Source organism: Saccoglossus kowalevskii, chromosome 10 (genome assembly GCF_978046115.1).
Source record: "Saccoglossus kowalevskii chromosome 10, keSacKowa6.1, whole genome shotgun sequence".
NCBI classification, from domain to species: domain Eukaryota; kingdom Metazoa; phylum Hemichordata; class Enteropneusta; family Harrimaniidae; genus Saccoglossus; species Saccoglossus kowalevskii.
This window is the reverse complement of record NC_140650.1, coordinates 36,885,493-36,907,897: the sequence shown is the minus strand read 5'-3', so window position 1 is coordinate 36,907,897 and position 22,405 is coordinate 36,885,493. Positions and strand designations below refer to the sequence as shown.

General features: G+C 34.3%; 1 protein-coding gene across 1 annotated transcript in view; it reads left to right on the top strand.

The window, feature by feature from the left end:
• Positions 1 to 22,405, top strand: part of LOC100375962 (exocyst complex component 6B-like) — a 90,148-nt gene that overhangs the window by 48,752 nt on the left and 18,991 nt on the right. Inside the window, exons 9-17 of the mRNA XM_085504574.1 lie at positions 3,079 to 3,199; positions 7,901 to 7,972; positions 8,527 to 8,730; positions 8,984 to 9,093; positions 9,308 to 9,419; positions 10,913 to 10,992; positions 11,765 to 11,999; positions 15,759 to 15,782; positions 21,816 to 21,957. Coding sequence (XP_085360700.1) covers positions 3,079 to 3,199; positions 7,901 to 7,972; positions 8,527 to 8,730; positions 8,984 to 9,093; positions 9,308 to 9,419; positions 10,913 to 10,992; positions 11,765 to 11,999; positions 15,759 to 15,782; positions 21,816 to 21,957 — 1,100 coding nt within the window. The remainder of the gene's footprint in view (positions 1 to 3,078; positions 3,200 to 7,900; positions 7,973 to 8,526; positions 8,731 to 8,983; positions 9,094 to 9,307; positions 9,420 to 10,912; positions 10,993 to 11,764; positions 12,000 to 15,758; positions 15,783 to 21,815; positions 21,958 to 22,405) is intronic.

Genomic DNA, 22,405 nt, shown 5'->3' with positions numbered 1-22,405 from the left:
TGTTACAACATCATTGATTGGCTGAGAGTCACCTGATCGGAGCACGACCTGGGTCACAGAACCATATTTGTCCGTATTATCAACAGGACTTTGCGAGAAAACCACACCCACATGTTCAACCATTTTAGCGCGCAAGTTGCCAGCAAATGTCGAAAACTCGTGAATTTTTTGAATTCGAATAAAATAAAGCTAGCGATTCGTAAGACTGGTTAATAATATATCTCCCGATGTTCTTCGATTTTTTTATTTCAAGGTGAGAAATGGATACTAGTAGTTGAAGTTCCATCGATTTCAAGGCGACTATTTAACCGCGACAACTCTATGCTCTGTTGTAGTTTCGCGAGGTAAAACAAAAATACAATAAATAGTACTTGTTTAATTATTTGGTTGTACAGCCCGCAAATTACGGGACATGATCCCCATGAATTGCGATAAATAAATGCTGCTTGTGTTGAATGACGGACGTCGGGACAGTTTGGAGAAACAAATTACGGTCCGTAGACATTTCAAACAAATGAAATTATTAACGAAAGGCGAGATTTTTCTAGGTATTTACGATCATACGGTCACACCAAATATATACAAAATTGACAAATACACAAAGAGGTGTAATAGTAGGTCATTTTTATTTTAGCCTTAGAAATATTTTCTTTTACTCAGTCCACGTCCATGCATGGGAATTCTATTTAGCTTCCGGGTCCTTCGGCTTGTCTTCTGCTTGGGGGGAAACAACAATAATTATACAAATCGTAAACTCAACACAATCAGGAAAAGAAACCCAGACAACCATGTTGTACTTCTGTTGAATACATTTTGTAGCAGTGCGTCACGTCGGAATATTGTCTAAAATAAAATATTCAATCCCAGCCAAATCTAGGTCAAAGGGTCAGATTGCATGCATGTAATTATAGATAGTTAAAACAAAAAGTATTTGAACTTTTGACGGTTGTTCAACATCTATGCACGGTTACTAAACTAGTAACCGTGATCTATGAAAACCAGAAAATTTTTCGAAGTCCGAATTTTTGCACGGTCGAAAATAGAACGGAATTTGACCGGTCAAAAGCGGAAGCGGTCAAGAGGTTTGGGGGAAATGAGCACAAGTACTTCTTTGTTTGATGAAGCGATGCTGATGCCACATTGTCGCCATAATGAGGCCACAATGAAGCGAAGCGATAATCGCCTAACTTTTTAATGTCGCGACATTGATGCGACGATGAAGCCATAACAATGCCATAAGGATGCGATGCTGAAGCGAAGCTGACGCTGAAGTGAAGCCAAAGCTTCCGCGAGAACTGTACTGTATGTCATGTATGTCTTAAGGCATTACATGGTTACATGTAGCAATAATGATATATGTCATGCATGTCTTAAGGCGTTACATGTAGCAATAATGATATATGTTATGTATGTCTTAAGGCGTTACATGGTTACATGTAGCAATAATGATATATGTCATGCATGTCTGAAGGCGTTACATGTAGCAATAATGATATATGTCATGTATGTCTTAAGGCATTACATGGTTATATGTAGCAGTAATGATATATGTCATGTATGTCTTAAGGCATTACATGGTTACATGTAGCAGTAATGATATATGTCATGTATGTCTTAAGGCATTACATGGTTACATGTAGCAATAATGATATATGTCATGCATGTCTTAAAGCATTACATGGTTACATGTAGCAGTAATGATATATGTCATGCACGTCTTAAAGCATTACATAGTTACATGTAGCAGTAATGATATATGTCATGCATGTCTTAAAGCATTACATGGTTACATGTAGCAGTAATGATATATGTCATGCATGTCTTAAGGCATTACATGGTTACATGTAGCAATAATGATATATGTCATGCATGTCTTAAAGCATTACATAGTTACATGTAGCAATAATGATATATGTCATGCATGTCTTAAGGCGTTACATGGTTACATGTAGCAATAATGATATATGTCATGCATGTCTTAAGGCATTACATGGTTACATGTAGCAGTAATGATATATGTCATGCATGTCTTAAGGCATTACATGGTTACATGTAGTAGTAATGATATGTCATGCATGTCTTAAAGCATTACATGGTTACATGTAGCAATAATGATATATGTCATGTATGTCTTAAGGCATTACAGTACATGGTTACATGTAGCAATAATGATATATGTCATGCATGTCTAAATTTCTTTGTAATTATTTCCTTCTACACATCATTTGCTATAAAGGTGATGAAAATGAGAATTACATTGCTAATTTATTAGTCCCCGTTCGAACGAAGTCCGAAAACAGGGACTTATAATTCGGTCTCCGTTCGTGCGTCTGTGCGTCCGTCCAGAGTCATATCTCAGAATCCCTTGGACCGATTCCGTTCATTCTTTGCATGTGCCTAGTACCTTATGTGGGACATATGCACATGCAGTGGTTTAGCGATTCGATTCAAAATGGTCGACTGGCAGCCATCTTGTTTTTTGAAAATGTTGTGCTTTGTCAGTTGTCATTCAAACTTGGTACATAGATTATACATGTTAGGATACATGTCCATGACAATTTATTTCGCAATTGGATCAAAGATGGTCAACTGGCAGGCATCTTGTTCTGTTTTTTTATGCGGTGTCTTGGACGTGCTCTGTCAGTTTTCATTCAAATTTGGCTTAGGATGCATGTCCACGACAATTTGTTTCAAAATCTGGTCAAGGATGGCCGATTGACAGCCATCTGACTTTTTGGCCTTACTACTATATTTCCACAATTTATCTACTTTTTTCATTCGTATTTGGCACATACATGTACATCATACATATCAGTGTGTTTCATAATCAGATCAAAGATGGCCGAATAACGGCTGTTTTTATTTTTGGCCATATTACTACTACACGGAACACATGTTTTGATGTAAATAAACAATCCGTTGTATATGCCACTTGGAACTCATTCAAGTTTCAAGGACAACCCCTCAGCTTTAATATGACAAGCACAAAGAGAACTTTCAAAAATTTAACGGGGACTGTGTCATTTTCAATGACTTGTTTTTTAACGCTCTTTTTGATTTTGATGTTTTTTCCTACAGATTTTTTGTTGTTGAAGACCATGTTCTTAGTACGACCCAAGGATTGGTTACAAGAGAATACCTTGATGAACTCTGGAATGTAGCTTTACATAAAATACTTGCTATTCTTAGAACACATTCAGTAAGTTTTATACATGCATCATACAGTACTCATTCCGCCCAACCTCCCGCTTTTATTGCTTTTTTTCCGACCGCTCGCTGCTTTCCGACCGGAAACCGACCGCTTTTTTTCCGCTCGCTCGCGTTCGCTTTTGTTCGCTCGCTCGCTCGCTTTTGTTCGCTCGCTCCTGCTATGGCTGGCTTCAGAAACATCGTCCGCTTGCCAACCGACCGCTGGAGTAACAATGATCGTACATTGTATGTATAAATTTAAGTTTTTATTCGTAATAAATTTAGGTTTTAATGACGATTTTTGGAACAAAGACGCCTTCAAATCACTTGACACATTGTAACGTTTGCTACGCAAGTCGAACTGTGACCTGTATTTACATATTTACGTCCTAGTGTGTGTAGTTCAAGCAGCTATATAACTGGTCAATCGCGATATGTATTGAGTACTAGTATTTGTGTGTTGTTTGTGTGTTTCCGTGTGTGATTTTGACTAAATTTATTCCGAACGGCGCTCAAAATAATTTGACACTTTGTTATTTGCGAACGCAACTCACACTATGACCCTTACTCAATTTGCATAAGTAATACGAATGCTGTAGTTCAGAAAATATATTGGTTAACTTGGTTAACAAAACAAAACTGCACATATAATTATCGCATAGCTGAATTTCTACAAATCAATTGGACTTAAACTACGAGTATAATGACTGTGACGATTAATCGCTTGTCTGAGTACATGCGGCGACGAATTATTGGATTGGCAGCAGCCGGACAAAAAATGAAAGAGATCTCGGAACAGTTAATTTGTTGAGGAAAACAAAACAAGCGCAGCCAGTGATACATTTTGAAAACAAAAATACAAAATAAATGCCATCAGAGGCGCCGACCACGCGCGTTGGAAATAAATAAAACGTGTTGTGACAGTCTCACCAAACTCTTTCACTCGCGCAATATAATTATGTTATTTCCCAAAGCACTTATACATTAATACATTGACGAAAAACACTGCAAGAAAAATGTAAATCAGGCTTGTAATTACTAAAAACTCGACTCGAACGCAATGTTGATCACTGTAAAAGTTGAAAACAGAGACTCCTCCGATCTCATATAGGCAGGTTCACGTGGATGTATCATTTTCAATTATTACCAACAATGCTATGATAATAAAGACATTGTGAAATTCTTTTGTTTTTATGTAGAAAATTACAGTAATTTTATCAAGTAAAATCATATTTATTAAAATTGTTGTTCATACATGAGTTGTCGAACACACTACATAGTTTGTAATTTCATCCATCTCCTTTCAGTCATGATTCAAGACAAATAAAAGGCACAAATATAGATAATATAGCAAATTATTTTTTTCTGTAATATTCGTGTGTAATCAGTAATTATGAAAAAAAATTATGGGTACATATGGAATACATTTCGTTATGAATTATTCTTAATATCAATTTCTAAATTATCTTGTCAAAATCAGTTTATTTTCCAGGGTTTTTCCCCAAAAACGAAAGAATTTCATAATGTCGGGAACGAGAAGTTTTTTTTTTTTTATTATAATTATTTATTGGGAACGGAAAGTCTTTATCGTACTGCTTCGCCTTGGTTGACAATGAGCTCTTCGGGTCGCTAAAACTGTATGTCCACCTCTGTTGGGGTGAACATTTGTATTATTATACTGAATAAAACAGAAATGGTGGCACTCAATCATGGCAATCTTCCAGGTCATCGTTAGAAAGATTTTCGGAGGCAAATTTAATCTTGAAAGGATTGCAGGAAATTGACCCTTACCGATTCATATTTATGAATTAATCGGGATTCAGGTACCATTCGAATAGTGCTTTCGCGTGGGATTTTTCATGCAAACATTGTGAATGGTTCCCCGACACTGATTCCTTTTTTAACTTTCAATTTTTCTAAGACGCGGCAAACCCTGCTCATGACCGGAGACGTCGAGATGCAGGTGTGATTCCTCTTAGCAACGCGTTCTATTTATTTCCAAAGCGCGTGGTCGGCGCCTTTGATTGCGTTTATTTTGTTTTTTTATTCACGTAATCTATCACTGGGAGCGTTTGTTTTGTCGCGTCTCACAACTTAATGTCCAAGCTGACTTTGTTTTGGCTGTAAGTGAACTACGTACAGCTCATGAAAGTATTTCGCCCAGAGTTCGCAAAAAAACGGAATACCCTGCAAAATTTGAATCCTTTATTTTATAACGAGACATTGGGCGCAAAATTAAAACCATAATTGTAATTCAACAAGTTTATGTAACGTGTTAGTCCGCTTGCCAGCCGCCTAGTTAAAAAACGCGATCTCCATTGATGTCGGCTTCGACAACTTGGACAAGTAAGATGGGCGCTGGCCGACATTACATTTGCAAGTATTGTATTTGTTTGACAAATTGTACACTACTGTCATTCTATAACAATCGATTGGTTGTTTTTTTCACAGTCTTACTATTCCTGCAGATATTCTTCAATTGTTATAGGTGCCATAGATTTACATAACTACAACTTGACCCGTGTTAAACCCAAACCATGCGTGCATTACTCAACGAATAACGTACTCTACAGTAGACATTTTTCGCTCTCCACCAAAAATAGAATGGTTTTATTTCATATTAGTTGTGTCTGTGTCAGTGTTGTATTTGATTTCACATGTTTGGTTCGATCTTGTTTATGGTGGACATTATTACTACGCGTATGTATTATTACCAATTTTATATGGCCGTGTGATCCACCTTATTTTTTTCAACGGTCGTTCTATAAATTTCTGATTGTATTTATTCTTATTTTAACATCATAAAAACAAAAATGACACACTTGTACATGAAACAGTAGGTAATGAACTGTAAATGCGGGCGGTTGCGCTGTCAGGCGAGTGAGCGAGCGAGTGAGCGATTGCGTGAGCGGATACTTCCGGATTTGCGCGGTCGAAAAAAAAGCGGAAATTGAACAAAGCGAGCGAAAAAAAAGCGATCGAAATCCGGAAGCGTGCGGGAGGTTGGGCGAAATGAGTACTGTATACCCTATTTTGCATAAATATGAATATGTATTATACATTGTTGCATTGGTACAGATAGTATCTGTAACCCTTTGAATACCGTAGTTTTCCACTTGTTCAGGTTTTGTTCAATTGGTCCAAAATTAACAAAAAAATTATATAACATGTAATGTGATGATTAAATTATGTTTTGTTCAAAGGCAAAGGGGCTACATCATCATAACTGTGTTTACAGTGAGTCCATCTCAACAACTGTTTACAATCTGTTTTAAAGTATTGCTAAAATATGGATGGGTACTAACAAAAAACAGGCAAGCTAGAGAAAAAACTGGGACAAGATCATATTTTGATTGTTGTGTTTATTTGTTACATAGTACACTGTGGTCATTTGTTGTGGCTACAGTGCATGTAAATTCAAATTTCCACCAAGTTTATTTCCCTAGAATCAAATTTAGCATGTGTTTTTAGGCCTACTTATACCTGGTCAGTGTGGTCTGATTTTTGTTTCACCTGTCATTTTTTTTACCACTGCACAGCACCTTCTGTTGAGGGTGATGAAGTCTGCTAAATTCATGTGTCGTAAAATACTTTAGCAAACCAAAAAATTCACTGACTGTCACAAAGTTTGACCAATTTCAATCATTGCTACATTGTTGACTTTGTCGAGCAGAGCTTATCATGTGAGTGATTGTCCATCGTCCGTCAACTTTTAGCCCTGCTGTCGACTTTGTCGAGCAGATTGTCTGTCGTCGTTCGTGTCAATATTTTACTTTTTCAACTTCTTCTTAAAAACTACAAGCCTGAATGCTTTGATACTTGGTGTATATGTAACTTGGGTAGACCTCTCTCAGATTTGTTCATTTCATGATGATATCTTCAATTCTCTAATTTTGGTGAATATTTTTGTCATTTTTGGTAAGAAGTGATACTTTCGACTTCTTGTTAAAAACCGTAAGTCCAATTGCTTTGATATTACATATGTAAGTACTACATGTGGACCTCTCTCAGATTTGTTCATTTCATGATGATATCTTTAATTCTCTAATTTTGGTGAATATTTTTGTCATTTTTGGTAAAAAGTGATATTTTTGACTTGTTAAAATGGCAAGTCTGATTGCTTAGATATTACATATGTAAGTACTACAGGTTTGTTCATTTCGGGATGATTTTGTTCTTCAATTATCTAATTTTGATGAATAGTTTTGATAAAAAGTTGTACACATTTTTTTGTATTTTTAAATTTTTTTTGAAAACAGCAAGTCTGATTGCTTTGATACTATACATATTGTTCATTTTCTGATGAAAGCTTCTGTTCTTTAATTGAAATGTGCATTGATAACAGCGGAGCTATCTCAGCCGACAGGCTGCTTGTATATATTCGTTATACATGTATTCAAAATGGCTGATTTTGTTTTAATTAATGCTGTTCCAGAGCAATATCTCTCAATACTCGTTTGACGATCAGATACAAATGTCAATCATTTAAATGTTAAACAATCATCATTATCATATTCCTGACATGTTTATATTCCAGCTATATTACTATTAACAAAACTATATATCTTAAATTCGATAACTAACTGTGTCATGCATGGCTTATTTTATGAGGCCTTTTTTTGGGGGGTCACGACAATAATGACTAATTTGTGTTCTGTGATTCATTACTTTGACAGCCAAGGCTGTAATAAAAAGTTCTTTTTCTTTCCAGGCATACTGTACAGATGCAACTCTCCTACTTGAAATAAAGAATCTTATTGTTTTATTCTGTCATACAATAACTGTAAGTAACAAAACTATGTTAAGTCTGGTTCATTATTTTTTATTTTTATTTTTGTGGTAGTAATCTAATTTATTCCATATTGAGGATCTAATGTCACAACTCTGAAACAAATTTTACTGAAATGTGTATAATTAGTTTCTGTAGTTTTAATTTTGTTGTCCCATGCTCATAGCAACTATGTGTACTAACCACTTTTTACCTTGTCTGTATAATTGTAGATGGAGGTCAAGTTATATGAGGGGAAAATGTCTTCCCCTGTCAATCATAACAAATTTTCTGCATGTTACAATAATTCAAACATTTTTTATTTGGTTTCTTTCAAACCTGGATATAATGTTAACCGGTTTCGGATCCAAGCCAAGATATGGGCTGGAAATGTTTGTTTGATGTTGAAATATGTGGCAGAATGAATACATTTATATTGCTGATAATGAGAACAATGACAGTGTTTGGTATTTGTGACATCACACTGTAGTGATATAAATTATTCATGTTAATTAAAGACTCTATCTCATCGACTCATCCCATGGTATTTTTATTTTCTAACTTTTCAGAGTTATGGTTTTCCTGCATCAAAGTTGCTGGAGTTACTGGTAGAAATCAAAGACCAGTATAATGAGATATTAATGAAGAAATGGGTTCAAGTATTCCGTGACATATTTGATAAAGATAATTATACATCTATGTATGTGGAAACACCTCAGGTGTATCATGAAATCACACATCAATTTCCTTTCTATGATGAACAACTTGAGAAGGTAATTAAATTAAAAAGACACACATTTATTTGGCAAGCAGACAAAAACAAGTTCACAGAGAGATTTGTTTACTAGCCTTATGAATAATTTAATTACCATGATTTACCAAATGTTAACAGGTTAAATCAAGAACACTATGTCACATGATCAGGCCAAGAATAATACGTCACATGATCTAAGCAGGAACATAGTCAAATGATGTGTGTATTGGTTTACAAATGGTGAAATTAAACTTCTGAATGTGTTTTCACAGCAATCATATCCTAAAAGGTTACCATTCTCAGAGTTTGTTCCTACAACGTATCGCCAAATAAAAGAGTTCATCTATGCATGTTTGAAGTTCTCAGAAGATCTTAATCTCAGGTACTTATGTTGATAGTAGTTGTATTCTTTTTACATTAGTTGAACAAATGAAATCACTTCGAGTTTTCAGACGTATTAGTGCTGGAGTCATTTTACTAGTATTGTATAATTTGCACATCTTGAATATATAACTTTCTTATATGAATATCATCACATGTGCACATATTAATATCAAATAGCTTGAATTTACATAGCGAAAATGTTGTCTTTGTAGTCATACAGAAGTTGATGACATGGTACGAAAATCAACTAATTTATTACTATCAAGAACCTTAAGCGGTTGCCTCTCAGCATTGATTAAAAAAACCCACCTTGGACTTGCAGAGGTATAGTGAGTTTGTTTATGTCCATTCCATGCCAAACTTTAAAGGACAAATGTATTGTTCTATACTTGTTGCAGTAACTCTATTTTTCCAATCAGAAGGAAAATTAATGCACTTTTATCCTATTAAAATGATTCACATACCATATGCTAAGACACTTGCATTTCAGCTCACATGCAATGAAATTGAAATATGAGACTACATTTGTGTAATAGACCAAATATGGTTATTAAGAATACTGCCAAGAATTTATTCTTGAGATACCGTACTCGACCCCGTTAGCACCCATGCCCGGTCAAGCGCCCACTCCCCACTTTTGTGCAATTTTTATATTCGGGGTCACATTCGGCAAAGCGCCCACCCCTTCAAAATGCCACTAATTTTAAACTTGGTCTTTGATAATTACCTAACAAAAACTGGTAATCGTTTTTATATCATGATACAGCGTGAATATCGACCGGCATGAATATGTTATGAATGCGTAGACCACGGTAACCGTGTGTAAACTATGCTTCCACAATGACCTGTTAATAAAAGTAAAATGCAGTAAATATTTCATGGCATATTCAGTTTACCAATAAAAATTGCTAGTTACCATTTAAAAAAAACAAAAACATGTCGTTTATTTGCCGAAATCAATTCCAACAGATCGTATTTCGACATCAATAATTCACTTCTGCATTGCGTTACCCGAGAGTCTTCGAGAATTTCTGAAGAATTGTGTTGGTATATCACACAGCATTTTCATTGGATAATAACAGACTTGACCAATTAGGTCAAAGGACGTTGATGCAGGTCAAATGCAAATACATCATCGCGGAAAGTACTTTTTATCATACAATCTGACACATTCGTTAGTGGCGATAATGATGAACATTTTTTTTGACTGTGTTCCAGACTCAATTTGTAAATTTGGGTGGTACGTTATTAATTTTGTAATAAAATGTTCATATTTGACCATTTCTGTTTCTTCATTGTAAGAGTCAATGACGACGCACCTAATTTCGTAATTTTATTTTCCCTCAAACTTTCAAAGACATAATATCTTCCTCAATCTGTCACACGGTGCTCGGGTAAGCACCCACCCCTAAAAAATCCTGATTTTATGAGTTGAGGACCCTGGGTGCCAACGCGGTCAAGTATGGTAGTACGCATCAACCTCAACAGTACATTGTAAAATAAACTTGCATAATTATGATTTGAATAATTTATATGAAATGGAAACTATTAGTTCTGTCTGTGTATAAAATAATCACTTCATGCATACATCATAAGTTTCTGTTTGGGTCAAGTCTCTTTGTGCATGTCCATCAGTTTGAATGGATTGTGTTCAAACATCATAACACAAACACTTATACTTGTTGATTCAAGAAGTTATTTTATGTTGTATAGCTACAAGCATTTCTATCATTCTGGCATCATATCTCTGAATTCAATAAAAGATGGTGTAAAGTAAGAGAGTGCATGTTTTCTTAAATTGTATATTTACATTCCAGTTAATTCAGATTACAATTAATACAACCCATCTAGAGAAATCTTGCATATATCTGGAAGAATTCATCTCTAATATAACTGGGTGAGTAGAAAGCATAGCTTGGTATTTCCTATGGTCAATAATATTACAGATGTACTACTAATCAAGTTACCTATTCATGTAGTACGGTATATTTTGCATGAGTTGTGTTGGAATGGCTTGTGTTTCTGCATTATGGAAAAGAGGGCTAAACAATTCGTCATATTTTTTATACCTTTTCCAAAACCATGCATGAATTAACAACCCTTTTAACACATCATCTATTGAAAGCCTTCTTGGATAAAACAGAGAAAAATTAGTGATGTGTTAATGTAAGTTAGAAGGTAACTAAAACTGACATGATCTTACATAGAGTTGTATGAATCAAGTGTGCAATTAATATTCATGTAATGATAATTGATTTTTCAATGTATTATTGTCAACGGAAATGTACATGTGGCTTTATTGAATATATGAGACTTGTGATAACTATATAACTATAAACCCTTGAGCAACATTCTCTCTCTGATTTGAATCATAGTTAATCTGTCACATTATTCTGATCCATTCATAATACGAATAGAAATAGAACCCTGTGATGTTGAAATTACCAACAGTACAAGTTAATGGCTGCATATACATGTATGCTACACAAGACCAATATTGAACATGATGTGGTGCTTTGACCACAGGTTTATTTCAAATTCTGGCGATTCCTTGATTTTTCCTGGCAATTTAAATATGTCAAATAATGGTCCCAAAATCCAATAAAGTTTTGTGAATTCTCTCAAGAGTGTAACTTTAAACGACAAATTCTCTTTTGTTGTATTTCAAGTGCTTCAGCTGACAGTAAAACTGCAACAAGTCTCCAAGGTGTCATCATTTTTAAAGATGCCAGGAATGAGGCAGAACAGCAGATATATAAAACACTGAATGCTAAGATGGACGAGTTTCTGAGTCTTGAGAATTACAACTGGAGACTGGATGAACCAAAGGGTCATCCAAGCGGCTATCTTATGGATCTTATTGCATTTTTGGAAAGCAATTTTATTGCATTTAATCACCTTCCGGTAAGTTTTTATTTCATATCTTTGTTTATTATTCTAGGGAAGCTACATAATTATACTAACTTGTTTACCGCTTGCATCATTTGAGGTATTGTGGAAAACAATATAGTATTGATATATTGCAAGTGTACCTAACTTTTCACCCTCAGCTGAATACATTTTGTTATTGATGTAGATGTACACAGTTCATATTAACCGAATGAAGGCCATAGATTTTTAACAAAAATATTGGTGCTATATTGTACATATATTTGTATGGATTAATTTTTGTTTCACTACCTACTAGTCTTGAACAATATATTTGAAAAAATATTGATAAAAATGATGCGGTTTTATTGTGATATAATGTGGCATTCAAAAGGTTAAAAATGCAAGCTTCTCACATTTTTCAAAAACAGTACATTCCTGACTTTACAGGAAGTGCACGACAGCACCATGTTTAACCCTTTGAACGACATCACCATATTTAACGCTTTGTACGACAGCACCATGTTTAACCCTTTGAACGACAGCACCATGTTTAACCCTTTGAACGACAGCACCATGTTTAACCCTTTGAACGACAGCACCATGTTTAACCCTTTGTACGACAGCACCATGTTTAACCCTTTGTACGACAGCACCATGTTTAACCCTTTGAACAACAGCACCATGTTTAACCCTTTGAACAACAGCGCCATGTTTAACCCTTTGAACGACAGCACCATGTTTAACCCTTTCAACGACATCACCATGTTTAACCCATTGAACGACATCACCATGTTTAACCCTTTGAACGACAGCACCATGTTTAACCCTTTGAACGACAGCACCATGTTTAGCTCTTTGTACGACAGGACCATGTTTAACCCTTTGAACGACAGCACGATGTTTAACCCTTTGAACGACAGCACCATGTTTAACCCTTTGAGCGACAGCACCATGTTTAACCCTTTGTACGACAGCACCATGTTTAACCCTTTGTACGACAGCACCATGTTTAACCCTTTGAACAACAGCACCATGTTTAACGCTTTGTACGACAGCACCATGTTTAACTCTTTGAACGACAGCACCATGTTTAACCCTTTGAATGACAGCACCATGTGTAACCCTTTGTACGACAGCACCATGTTTAATCCTTTGTACGACAGCACCATGTTTAACCCTTTGAACGACAGCACCATGTTTAACCCTTTGAACGACAGCACCCTGTTTAACCCTTTGAACGACAGCACCATGTTTAACCCTTTGTACGACAGCACCATGTTTAACCCTTTGAACGACAGCACCATGTTTAACCCTTTGAACGACAGCGCCATGTTTAACCCTTTGAACGACAGCACCATGTTTAACCCTTTGAACGACAGCACCATGTTTAACCCTTTGAACGACAGCACCATGTTTAACCCTTTGAACGACAGCACCATGTTTAACCCTTTGAACGACAGCACCATGTTTAATCCTTTGAACGACAGCACCATGTTTAATCCTTTGTACGACAGCACCATGTTTAATCCTTTGAACGACAGTGCCATGTTTAACCCTTTGAACGTCAGCACCATGTTTAACCCTTTGAACGACAGCACCATGTTTAACCCTTTGAACGACAGCACCATGTTTAATCCTTTGTACGACAGCACCATGTGTAACCCTTTGTACAACATCTTCTTTCCCACAGAAATTTTGGTGCACGAGTTTGCACGTTCGTAGGTATTTGTCAAACATTTCTTTGTGAATTATGGCATTAAAATTAGTTTACATTGCTTTTTGAAAAAAAGTATGGAATAATGATGTAGGTTTATTTTGTGAATGGTGACGAGTTTAGCTGAGTTCAGAGTTCATAGGATTAACCTCACAATGCACTTCTATAGATTGATCATATGTGTATGCTCACCACTTCACATGTTCCATTTACCCTGTTATGAAATGGTCTAATCCAGGTGTAGAGGCTGATACATTTTGTACATGTAGGTACAATTACAGTGAGACCTGTCTAAAAAATGGAGCTGAAAATACTTTCATGTGCGCAGAGGTGTTTGGTTTATTCAGATCTTATTATGTGTACTCCGAGACCATTCATTAGGCTGGGTCTATAATGTGACAGATTTAATGGTGTATTGTAAGCAATATTTAAAAATTGAGTGAAATTTAACACTCTCAAAATGGAAGCTGAATCAACACATATGAAGAATGATGATTTTTTGATTCTCAATTATTCAAAAAGAATGGGTGCGACTTCTAATACAGATCTTAAGGAAAATGCCAACATTAAGATGTAATGACAATTTTTGAAATTTGAATATTTAATACATGTCTTCACAATTTATGCAAATTCAGACTATCAAATATTTTAAAGTTCTTAGACCTTAATAAAGCTTTATAAATCATCTCAGAATGCAGCTTTTATAATAAGACTATGGGGGGGGGGTGGAAAAAATGTTTACTTTAGACAGTCTTACTGGTACTATTTATTTCTTCATTTATTTATTTTGCCTTGTTTTCACAAGAAGGCCTTGTACACATATGTTAGTATCATCTTCTTGTCATCAGTCCATACTACACACTTTTAGTAATAAGTAGTAAATTAATGACCAAATTTGTTTCTTGATTACAAACTATCAGTCGTACTTTGAAAGCCTAACTCACAATAAAACATGTAAATTTCTAATAAGTATATACATAAACCATTTATTGCAGTAGCATACAAATACAGTAATTTCTTCAAACAATGGGTAACGATTTTTAGACAGTTGTATGCATTTGGTTCAAAACAGAAAAAAAAATAGTTAAACTTCACAAAATGTTGCATGTAAATAGTGATCAGAATATTAAACCTCATTGTAATTGAATTCATTCATTATTGAATTCATTCGCCTGTAAAATTATGTACAGATGTGTTTGAAAGTGTTGAATGCTGTGTAGCAGGTGTCTGAAATAGAAGATATCATTGAATGCAAACGATTTGGAAGGCAAGAAAATTTGTTGCTGGCATTCTGGATTTTTGTATTTCACTAAACTATGAGTACAAGCAGTAAAAAAGTGTAGAATAATACAGGTATCATGAGAATTTCACTAAGTATGATGTATGATGCAGTCAGGCAGTAAATCTGTCAATATGTTCACTATACTGTTTGAATGCATTGCAGTATTGTCATGGTAACATTATAATTATTCGAAGAATTATGCGACGAAAAATAAATGTTGAAATAAAGCTATCACATTATATGACATGAAAGCTGTAGATTAAAATAATTTGATATGTTGCTTATTCCTATCTACCAATTAAAGATTGTGAGCAAGTGGAAATATCTAAGACATAGTCGTATACTTTTAATGAACCTGTGATTACTTAATTAATATTATCACAGATGTGTGATTGTGGAATTCACATTGTTGTTATTTTTGACGCCTTTCATAAAATAATATTACATATTAATTTTTTCAAGATTTTAGGTTGATCAAAAACCTAAGATCATATTAATTTTTTCAAGATTTTAAGTTGATCAAAAACCTAAGACTAATTAAATGCATAATACTATACTAGTCTACATTATAATCCCAGCCCAAAAAAAAACTTTAAGGTTGAAAATTGAAAAAGTGTGTATTCAGATGTATGTGCATGTTATCTGAGTACAGCCTGTGTTTGTTTGTTTGTTTTTACCCTCACTCTTATCAACCATATTCACTTGCACACTGCTGTGCACACCATACAGCTTTACCAACATTTTCAAATTGCTACAGTGCATTTTTGTTTTATATTTATTTTCTGCCCAATTTCAGACATTTACAGTGCTTCCTTTCAGCGTAAGTAAACTGTTTTGTAGTTTTGCCATAACATGCAAGATTGACGCCCCAACCTCCTCCTTCCAGACATCGTAACTAAATCATTGATAGTTGTTAACATTATAATAGTAACAATGTCAAGACTAATTATGGAATATAATTTGCTTTTTGAGAGAAGTCAACTGTGATATTATTTATATAAATTTTTAGTATCCATTTAATTCTTTCTGATACCTGAAAGTATTGAATTTGAAAAATTCTCTGACTATTTTCCAAAAATGTGGCAAAATAATAAGTCTAAAATTACTTATAAATTAGCCAGAAAAAAAGTGATTGCAACAAGTTTGAGAATTTGTTTTTTCATTAATAGATATACTTTCAGGTACCAATAAAAAAAACATAATAACTACCCAAACATTGGATTTTCTGAAATTAGTCTGGATGTTGTTCATTTAAAGTCTTTGCATGATGTTATTGTAATTATATTATTTGAAAACATTGTTCTTTGCATGACTCATTATCTGTTTTGTTTTCTGACAAATAAGTTTATAATCTAACTACTGAATGTGTTCTCGTCTTTGTTGTTATAACCTCAAATTTGTTATCATTGTACAATCTAATTGATTGAGTTTAACAACTTGTAATCAAGAATCTTTCATGATTTGTGATAAGTTTGGTTAGAATACAAGGTCACTATTATGTGCATTATGTTTTTGTTTGTTGTTAAACGGGAACTAAGCCTTATTTCATGGAATAGATCATTTGTTCATGATTGATACCAGTTGAGATAAATTCCTAAATTCCCCAGTATATGAACATGCTGCATATTTTAAAATGAATGAATGTTAGTGAGGTGCCTGCATTTAAATTGTCATCTGTGCTAAAGATCTTGATCATACATGTAACTTACTAACACTATAAACTATAAATAGTCACAATGATTTAAGAAAATTCATGGCATTAAAATTTCACAAAAGTTACTGTGGCCTGACCTTTTTCTACTTTGCGAATCTGTTTGGTGACATTCACTTGACTAATATATTAAGAATAAATATTGAGATTGTTGGTAATGCAGATTATGTATTTAAGTGGACCTTCTCATATAAGCTAGATTTGTATACCGTAGTTGTCAGGGTATAAACCGCTGCTCGAGTATAAGCCCCCCTCCAAATTTACAGCATTTTACAACTCATTTATCCGATTTTTTTCAGACATTTAAATCTTTCCTGATGCCTGAAATAGTCTAGTATTTAAGTTTTTATTCAAGAATGTGTTTGTGACAAGGTGAATTGGTAAGGTTCGTTTCAACAATGAGCTGTTATCACTGTAAACGATGTTAAATTATTCTTTCGATGCTGACACTCTAGTATCGTACACATGATCATTTGTTCATGAATAAATTAGCATAAATTATCGCTCAGGAGAAGTTTATCCGTTTATAAGCCTCCCCCCTAATTTTTCTTAAATTTAACATTTTCCCGGCGAGGTTTCTACTCGTACAACTACGATATTTAGACACGATGGATGGATACTAATAGACATGTTAAGAGTATAAAACATGTGTGGCTGAAATTTCTGTGTCTTATACGTCATAGATTCTATAGATACTGTGTTAGATGGTTTTCATTATTTTCAGTAACATTAGCTGGGTTCTCACTTGCAAACTTGATCTGAATCAAAATAGATTTTTGATGTTTGTGTGTCGAGTTAAACTTAAATGTTCATGTAGGATTAATGTACTGTAAAATCTGTATTAGAAACCATGACTTATATTAAAATGGTACATTGCAACACAGGTGATGCGGCTTCTATTAGAGTATCTACACATATGAGAAATGATGAGTATTTGGTTCTCAATTATTCAAAAATAATGGGTACAACTTCTATTGGGGATGCGACTAGTGTTCTTCATACTGTATTAGTAAGCACATGCTTAAATTGCATGCGGAAATCACATGCTGAAATCACGTCCTCATTCATCAAAATACTGATTTAACATGCTCTCCCAAAATTGACTGGAAGTAAAACAGATACTTTCATGAACACTGCATCGTTTTGTAAGTTGACACATGCCAGAACTAGAAATTACTAAAAGTCAGTCAACTTGTTATGAAAATCAATGTGAATTGCCAAATTTCAACAAAACATGAATGTAACTTCAGCAACAAGATTATAATTCAGCTCAGGCTCTATAATTTGATGGTAATATAATTCGGTTTTCTAGAACAGTCAATGATGGATATGTATCTATCCAAATATGAACGTAAAACTAAAACATTCTTACGAACCAGTAATTTCAATGACTGTATTTGCTGGGTGTAAATTTCACAGGCGTTCAGACACACAAAAGTTGGCTTCTCATATTGGCATCCATCGTCGTCCATGTCAACTTTTAATTAAAAAACAAACAAACTGAAAGTCTGATTGCTTTGATATTACATATATATGTACTACATGTGGACTTCTCTAAGATTTGTTCATTTCGTGATGATATCTATAATTCTCTAATTTTGGTGAATATTTTTGTCATTTTTGGTAAATTTTCATTTTCTAATAATATCTTCAATTCTTAATTGAAATGTTGATAATGTTCTATATGGTTCCATCAATATCTCAAGAACCTATCATTAGATTTCAATGATGCTTTGTGATAATGTGCAGACATGATAAGGTGCATGTTACTGATATAGTGCAGTTCCCTACTTTCAAATAAAATACAATTTTTTTGTCAAAATATTTTAAGCAACAGGCCATTTGTTCCATTTTTGTTTACAGTACACAGAACACACAGACGCACACTAATTTTACATATTTGTCTCATAGAAACACATAGACATATACTAATTTTATTACTTGTCTCATAGGAACACAGATGCACACTAATGTTACATACTTGTCTCATAGGAACACACAGATGCACACTAATGTTACATACTTGTCTCATAAGAACACACAGACGCACACTAATTTTACATACTTGTCTCATAGAAACACACAGACGCACACTAATTTTACATATTTGTCTCATAGAAACACAGACGCACACTAATTTTACTTGTCTCATAGAAACACACAGACGCACACTAATTTTACATACTTGTCTCATAGAAACACACAGACGCACACTAATTTTACATACTTGTCTCATAGGAACACACAGACGCACACTAATTTTACATACTTGTCTCATAGAAACACACAGATGCACACTAATTTTACATATTTGTCTCATAGAAACAGCCATACTAATTTTACATACTTGTCTCATAGGAACACACAGATGCACACTAATTTTACATATTTGTCTCGCAGCAACACACAGACGCACACTAATTTTACATACTTGTCTCATAGGAACACACAGACACCCACTAATTTTACATATTTGTCTCATAGAAACAGACATACTAATTTTACATACTTGTCTCATAGGAACACACAGATGCACACTAATTTTACATATTTGTCTCATAGAAACACACAGACACCCACTAATTTTACATATTTGTCTCATAGAAACACAGACATATACTAATGTTACATACTTGTCTCATAAGAACATATTTGTCTCATAGAAACAGACATACTAATTTTACATACTTGTCTCATAGGAACACACAGATGCACACTAATTTTACATATTTGTCTCGCAGCAACACACAGACGCACACTAATTTTACATACTTGTCTCATAGGAACACACAGACACCCACTAATTTTACATATTTGTCTCATAGAAACAGACATACTAATTTTACATACTTGTCTCATAGGAACACACAGATGCACACTAATTTTACATATTTGTCTCATAGAAACACACAGACACCCACTAATTTTACATATTTGACTCATAGAAACACAGACATATACTAATGTTACATACTTGTCTCATAAGAACACACAGACGCACACTAATTTTACATGTCTCATAGAAACACACAGACACCCACTAATTTTACATATTTGTCTCATAGAAACAGACATACTAATTTTACATACTTGTCTCATAGGAACACACAGATGCACACTAATTTTACATATTTGTCTCATAGAAACACACAGACACCCACTAATTTTACATACTTGTCTCATAGAAACACAGACATATACTAATGTTACATACTTGTCTCATAGAAACACACAGACGCACACTAATTTTACATACTTGTCTCATAGAAACACACAGACGCACACTAATTTTACATACTTGTCTCATAGGAACACACAGATGCACACTAATTTTACATATTTGTCTCGCAGCAACACACAGACGCACACTAATTTTACATACTTGTCTCATAGGAACACACAGACACCCACTAATTTTACATATTTGTCTCATAGAAACAGACATACTAATTTTACATACTTGTCTCATAGGAACACACAGATGCACACTAATTTTACATATTTGTCTCATAGAAACACACAGACACCCACTAATTTTACATACTTGTCTCATAGAAACACAGACATATACTAATGTTACATACTTGTCTCATAGAAACACACAGACGCACACTAATTTTACATACTTGTCTCATAGAAACACACAGACGCACACTAATTTTACATACTTGTCTCATAGGAACACACAGACGCACACTAATTTTACATACTTGTCTCATAGAAACACACAGACACACACTAATTTTACATATTTGTCTCATAGAAACACACAGACACACACTAATTTTACATATTTGTCTCGCAGCAACACACAGACACATACTAATTTTACATATTTGTCTCATAGGAACACACAGACACACACTAATTTTACATATTTGTCTCGCAGCAACACACAGACACATACTAATTTTACATATTTGTCTCATAGGAACACACAGATGCACACTAATTTTACATACTTGTCTCATAGAAACACAGACACACACTAATTTTACATATTTGTCTCATAGAAACACACAGACACACACTAATTTTACATATTTGTCTCATAGAAACACACAGACACATACTAATTTTACATATTTGTCTCATAGGAACACACAGACACACACTAATTTTACATATTTGTCTCGCAGCAACACACAGACACATACTAATTTTACATATTTGTCTCATAGAAACACACTAATTTCACATACTTGTCTCATAGTGTTTACTATGTTTCAAACATGCTAGTTGTTTTGTACATTAAATTAATATTACACAGACACAGACAGGAGACAACATAACATGATCATGCTAAAGACGCATTTTTTTCTGCCAGTCAGATGTCCAGGTAGTGGCAAATCCCTTAAAGGGGTGATGAAATTAGTTGTTGCAGTCATATCAGATTCATGGAGAATGTTTTGTCATTAAAATTATATTGATGTACTACTTACCATACATTCATTTATAATCAACCCTACTAATCTGTGTTTAATTTGATTGCTTGTTTTACTAATCAAAGTCCTTTATACAGAATATAGAGAATGAGAGTGGAGACCTCATTTGACTATTACATAATATGGTCATGTGATCGGTTCAAATATTAGGACAACCAATTGGAATGCCTTCCTATTTTTCAGCATATGTACTTTTAATGAAATTGTAATCGATACGCATTATATTATTGTTAAATGCTCTGTACGATATGTGATCTGCAGTGAATAAAAAGTAGTATTGTGGTATGGAATTAGAAATATATTATACTTTTCACTTCAAGGCATACCATTTTTCCTCTGTTAGGCACACCAATGCTTTTGTATATGTATTTTTTATCACATAACGATGGTGAATCATTCACAACTACCAAGTGTGAAATATCATTAACCATACAAATTTTCTTATTTCTTTGTTAATTTTGGACCAAATTTTTAGTTGGCTATAGAGCTTTGATCACAAGTTTGTGAAAAAATATAGAAAAAATTGTGCATGTAATATTTTGGGAGATGTGACACGAGTTGAATTTGTTTTCAAGTTTTTAATTGAGGAAACGTGGCAGATTCTGTTCAAACTAACTTTTGTTCTGCTGATCTAGGTAAAGTTATAAAACTGATTAGTTCCTCTGAATTGATATATGCTTCACTTTTATCTCCACAGGGAAAGGTTGCCCAGACTGCATGTCTCTGTGCTTGCAAACATTTAGCCAATTCATTAATGAACTTTGTGATAGAACCAGAAGTTAAGTCTATTTCCAATGGTGCTCTTCTTCAGTTTAATCTGGATGTTATACAGTGTGAACGTGAGTATAAATTTTTGTGGTGAATTTATTTTAGTGGTCAGCATTGCCTGGTATTTATTATTTTTGTTTCATTTGCCACCATTATTTCTGCACCGACACCTTTCATGAGGAATATGATCACATTTTGTGTTGCTGAATTTTTCCAATCAGACTTGGTAATCAACACAAAAGAGATTTTTTTGCTGTAGAGGAAGAGAGTTTTGTAAGGGGAGAGTAGGAAATAAAACCAGTGATGCATAGTGACCATCAGCGCAGTGTTGGTCAGTTGTACTTTGATTTCAGAGTACATCCATGATGTAGAGGGAATACCATGACAAATCCTGAATACTTCCATGTAGAGTGAATGCCATACCAATTCAGAATACTTCCATGTAGAGTGAATGCCGTACTAATTCAGAATACTTCCATGCAAAGTGAATGCCATACCAATTCAGAATACTTCCATGTA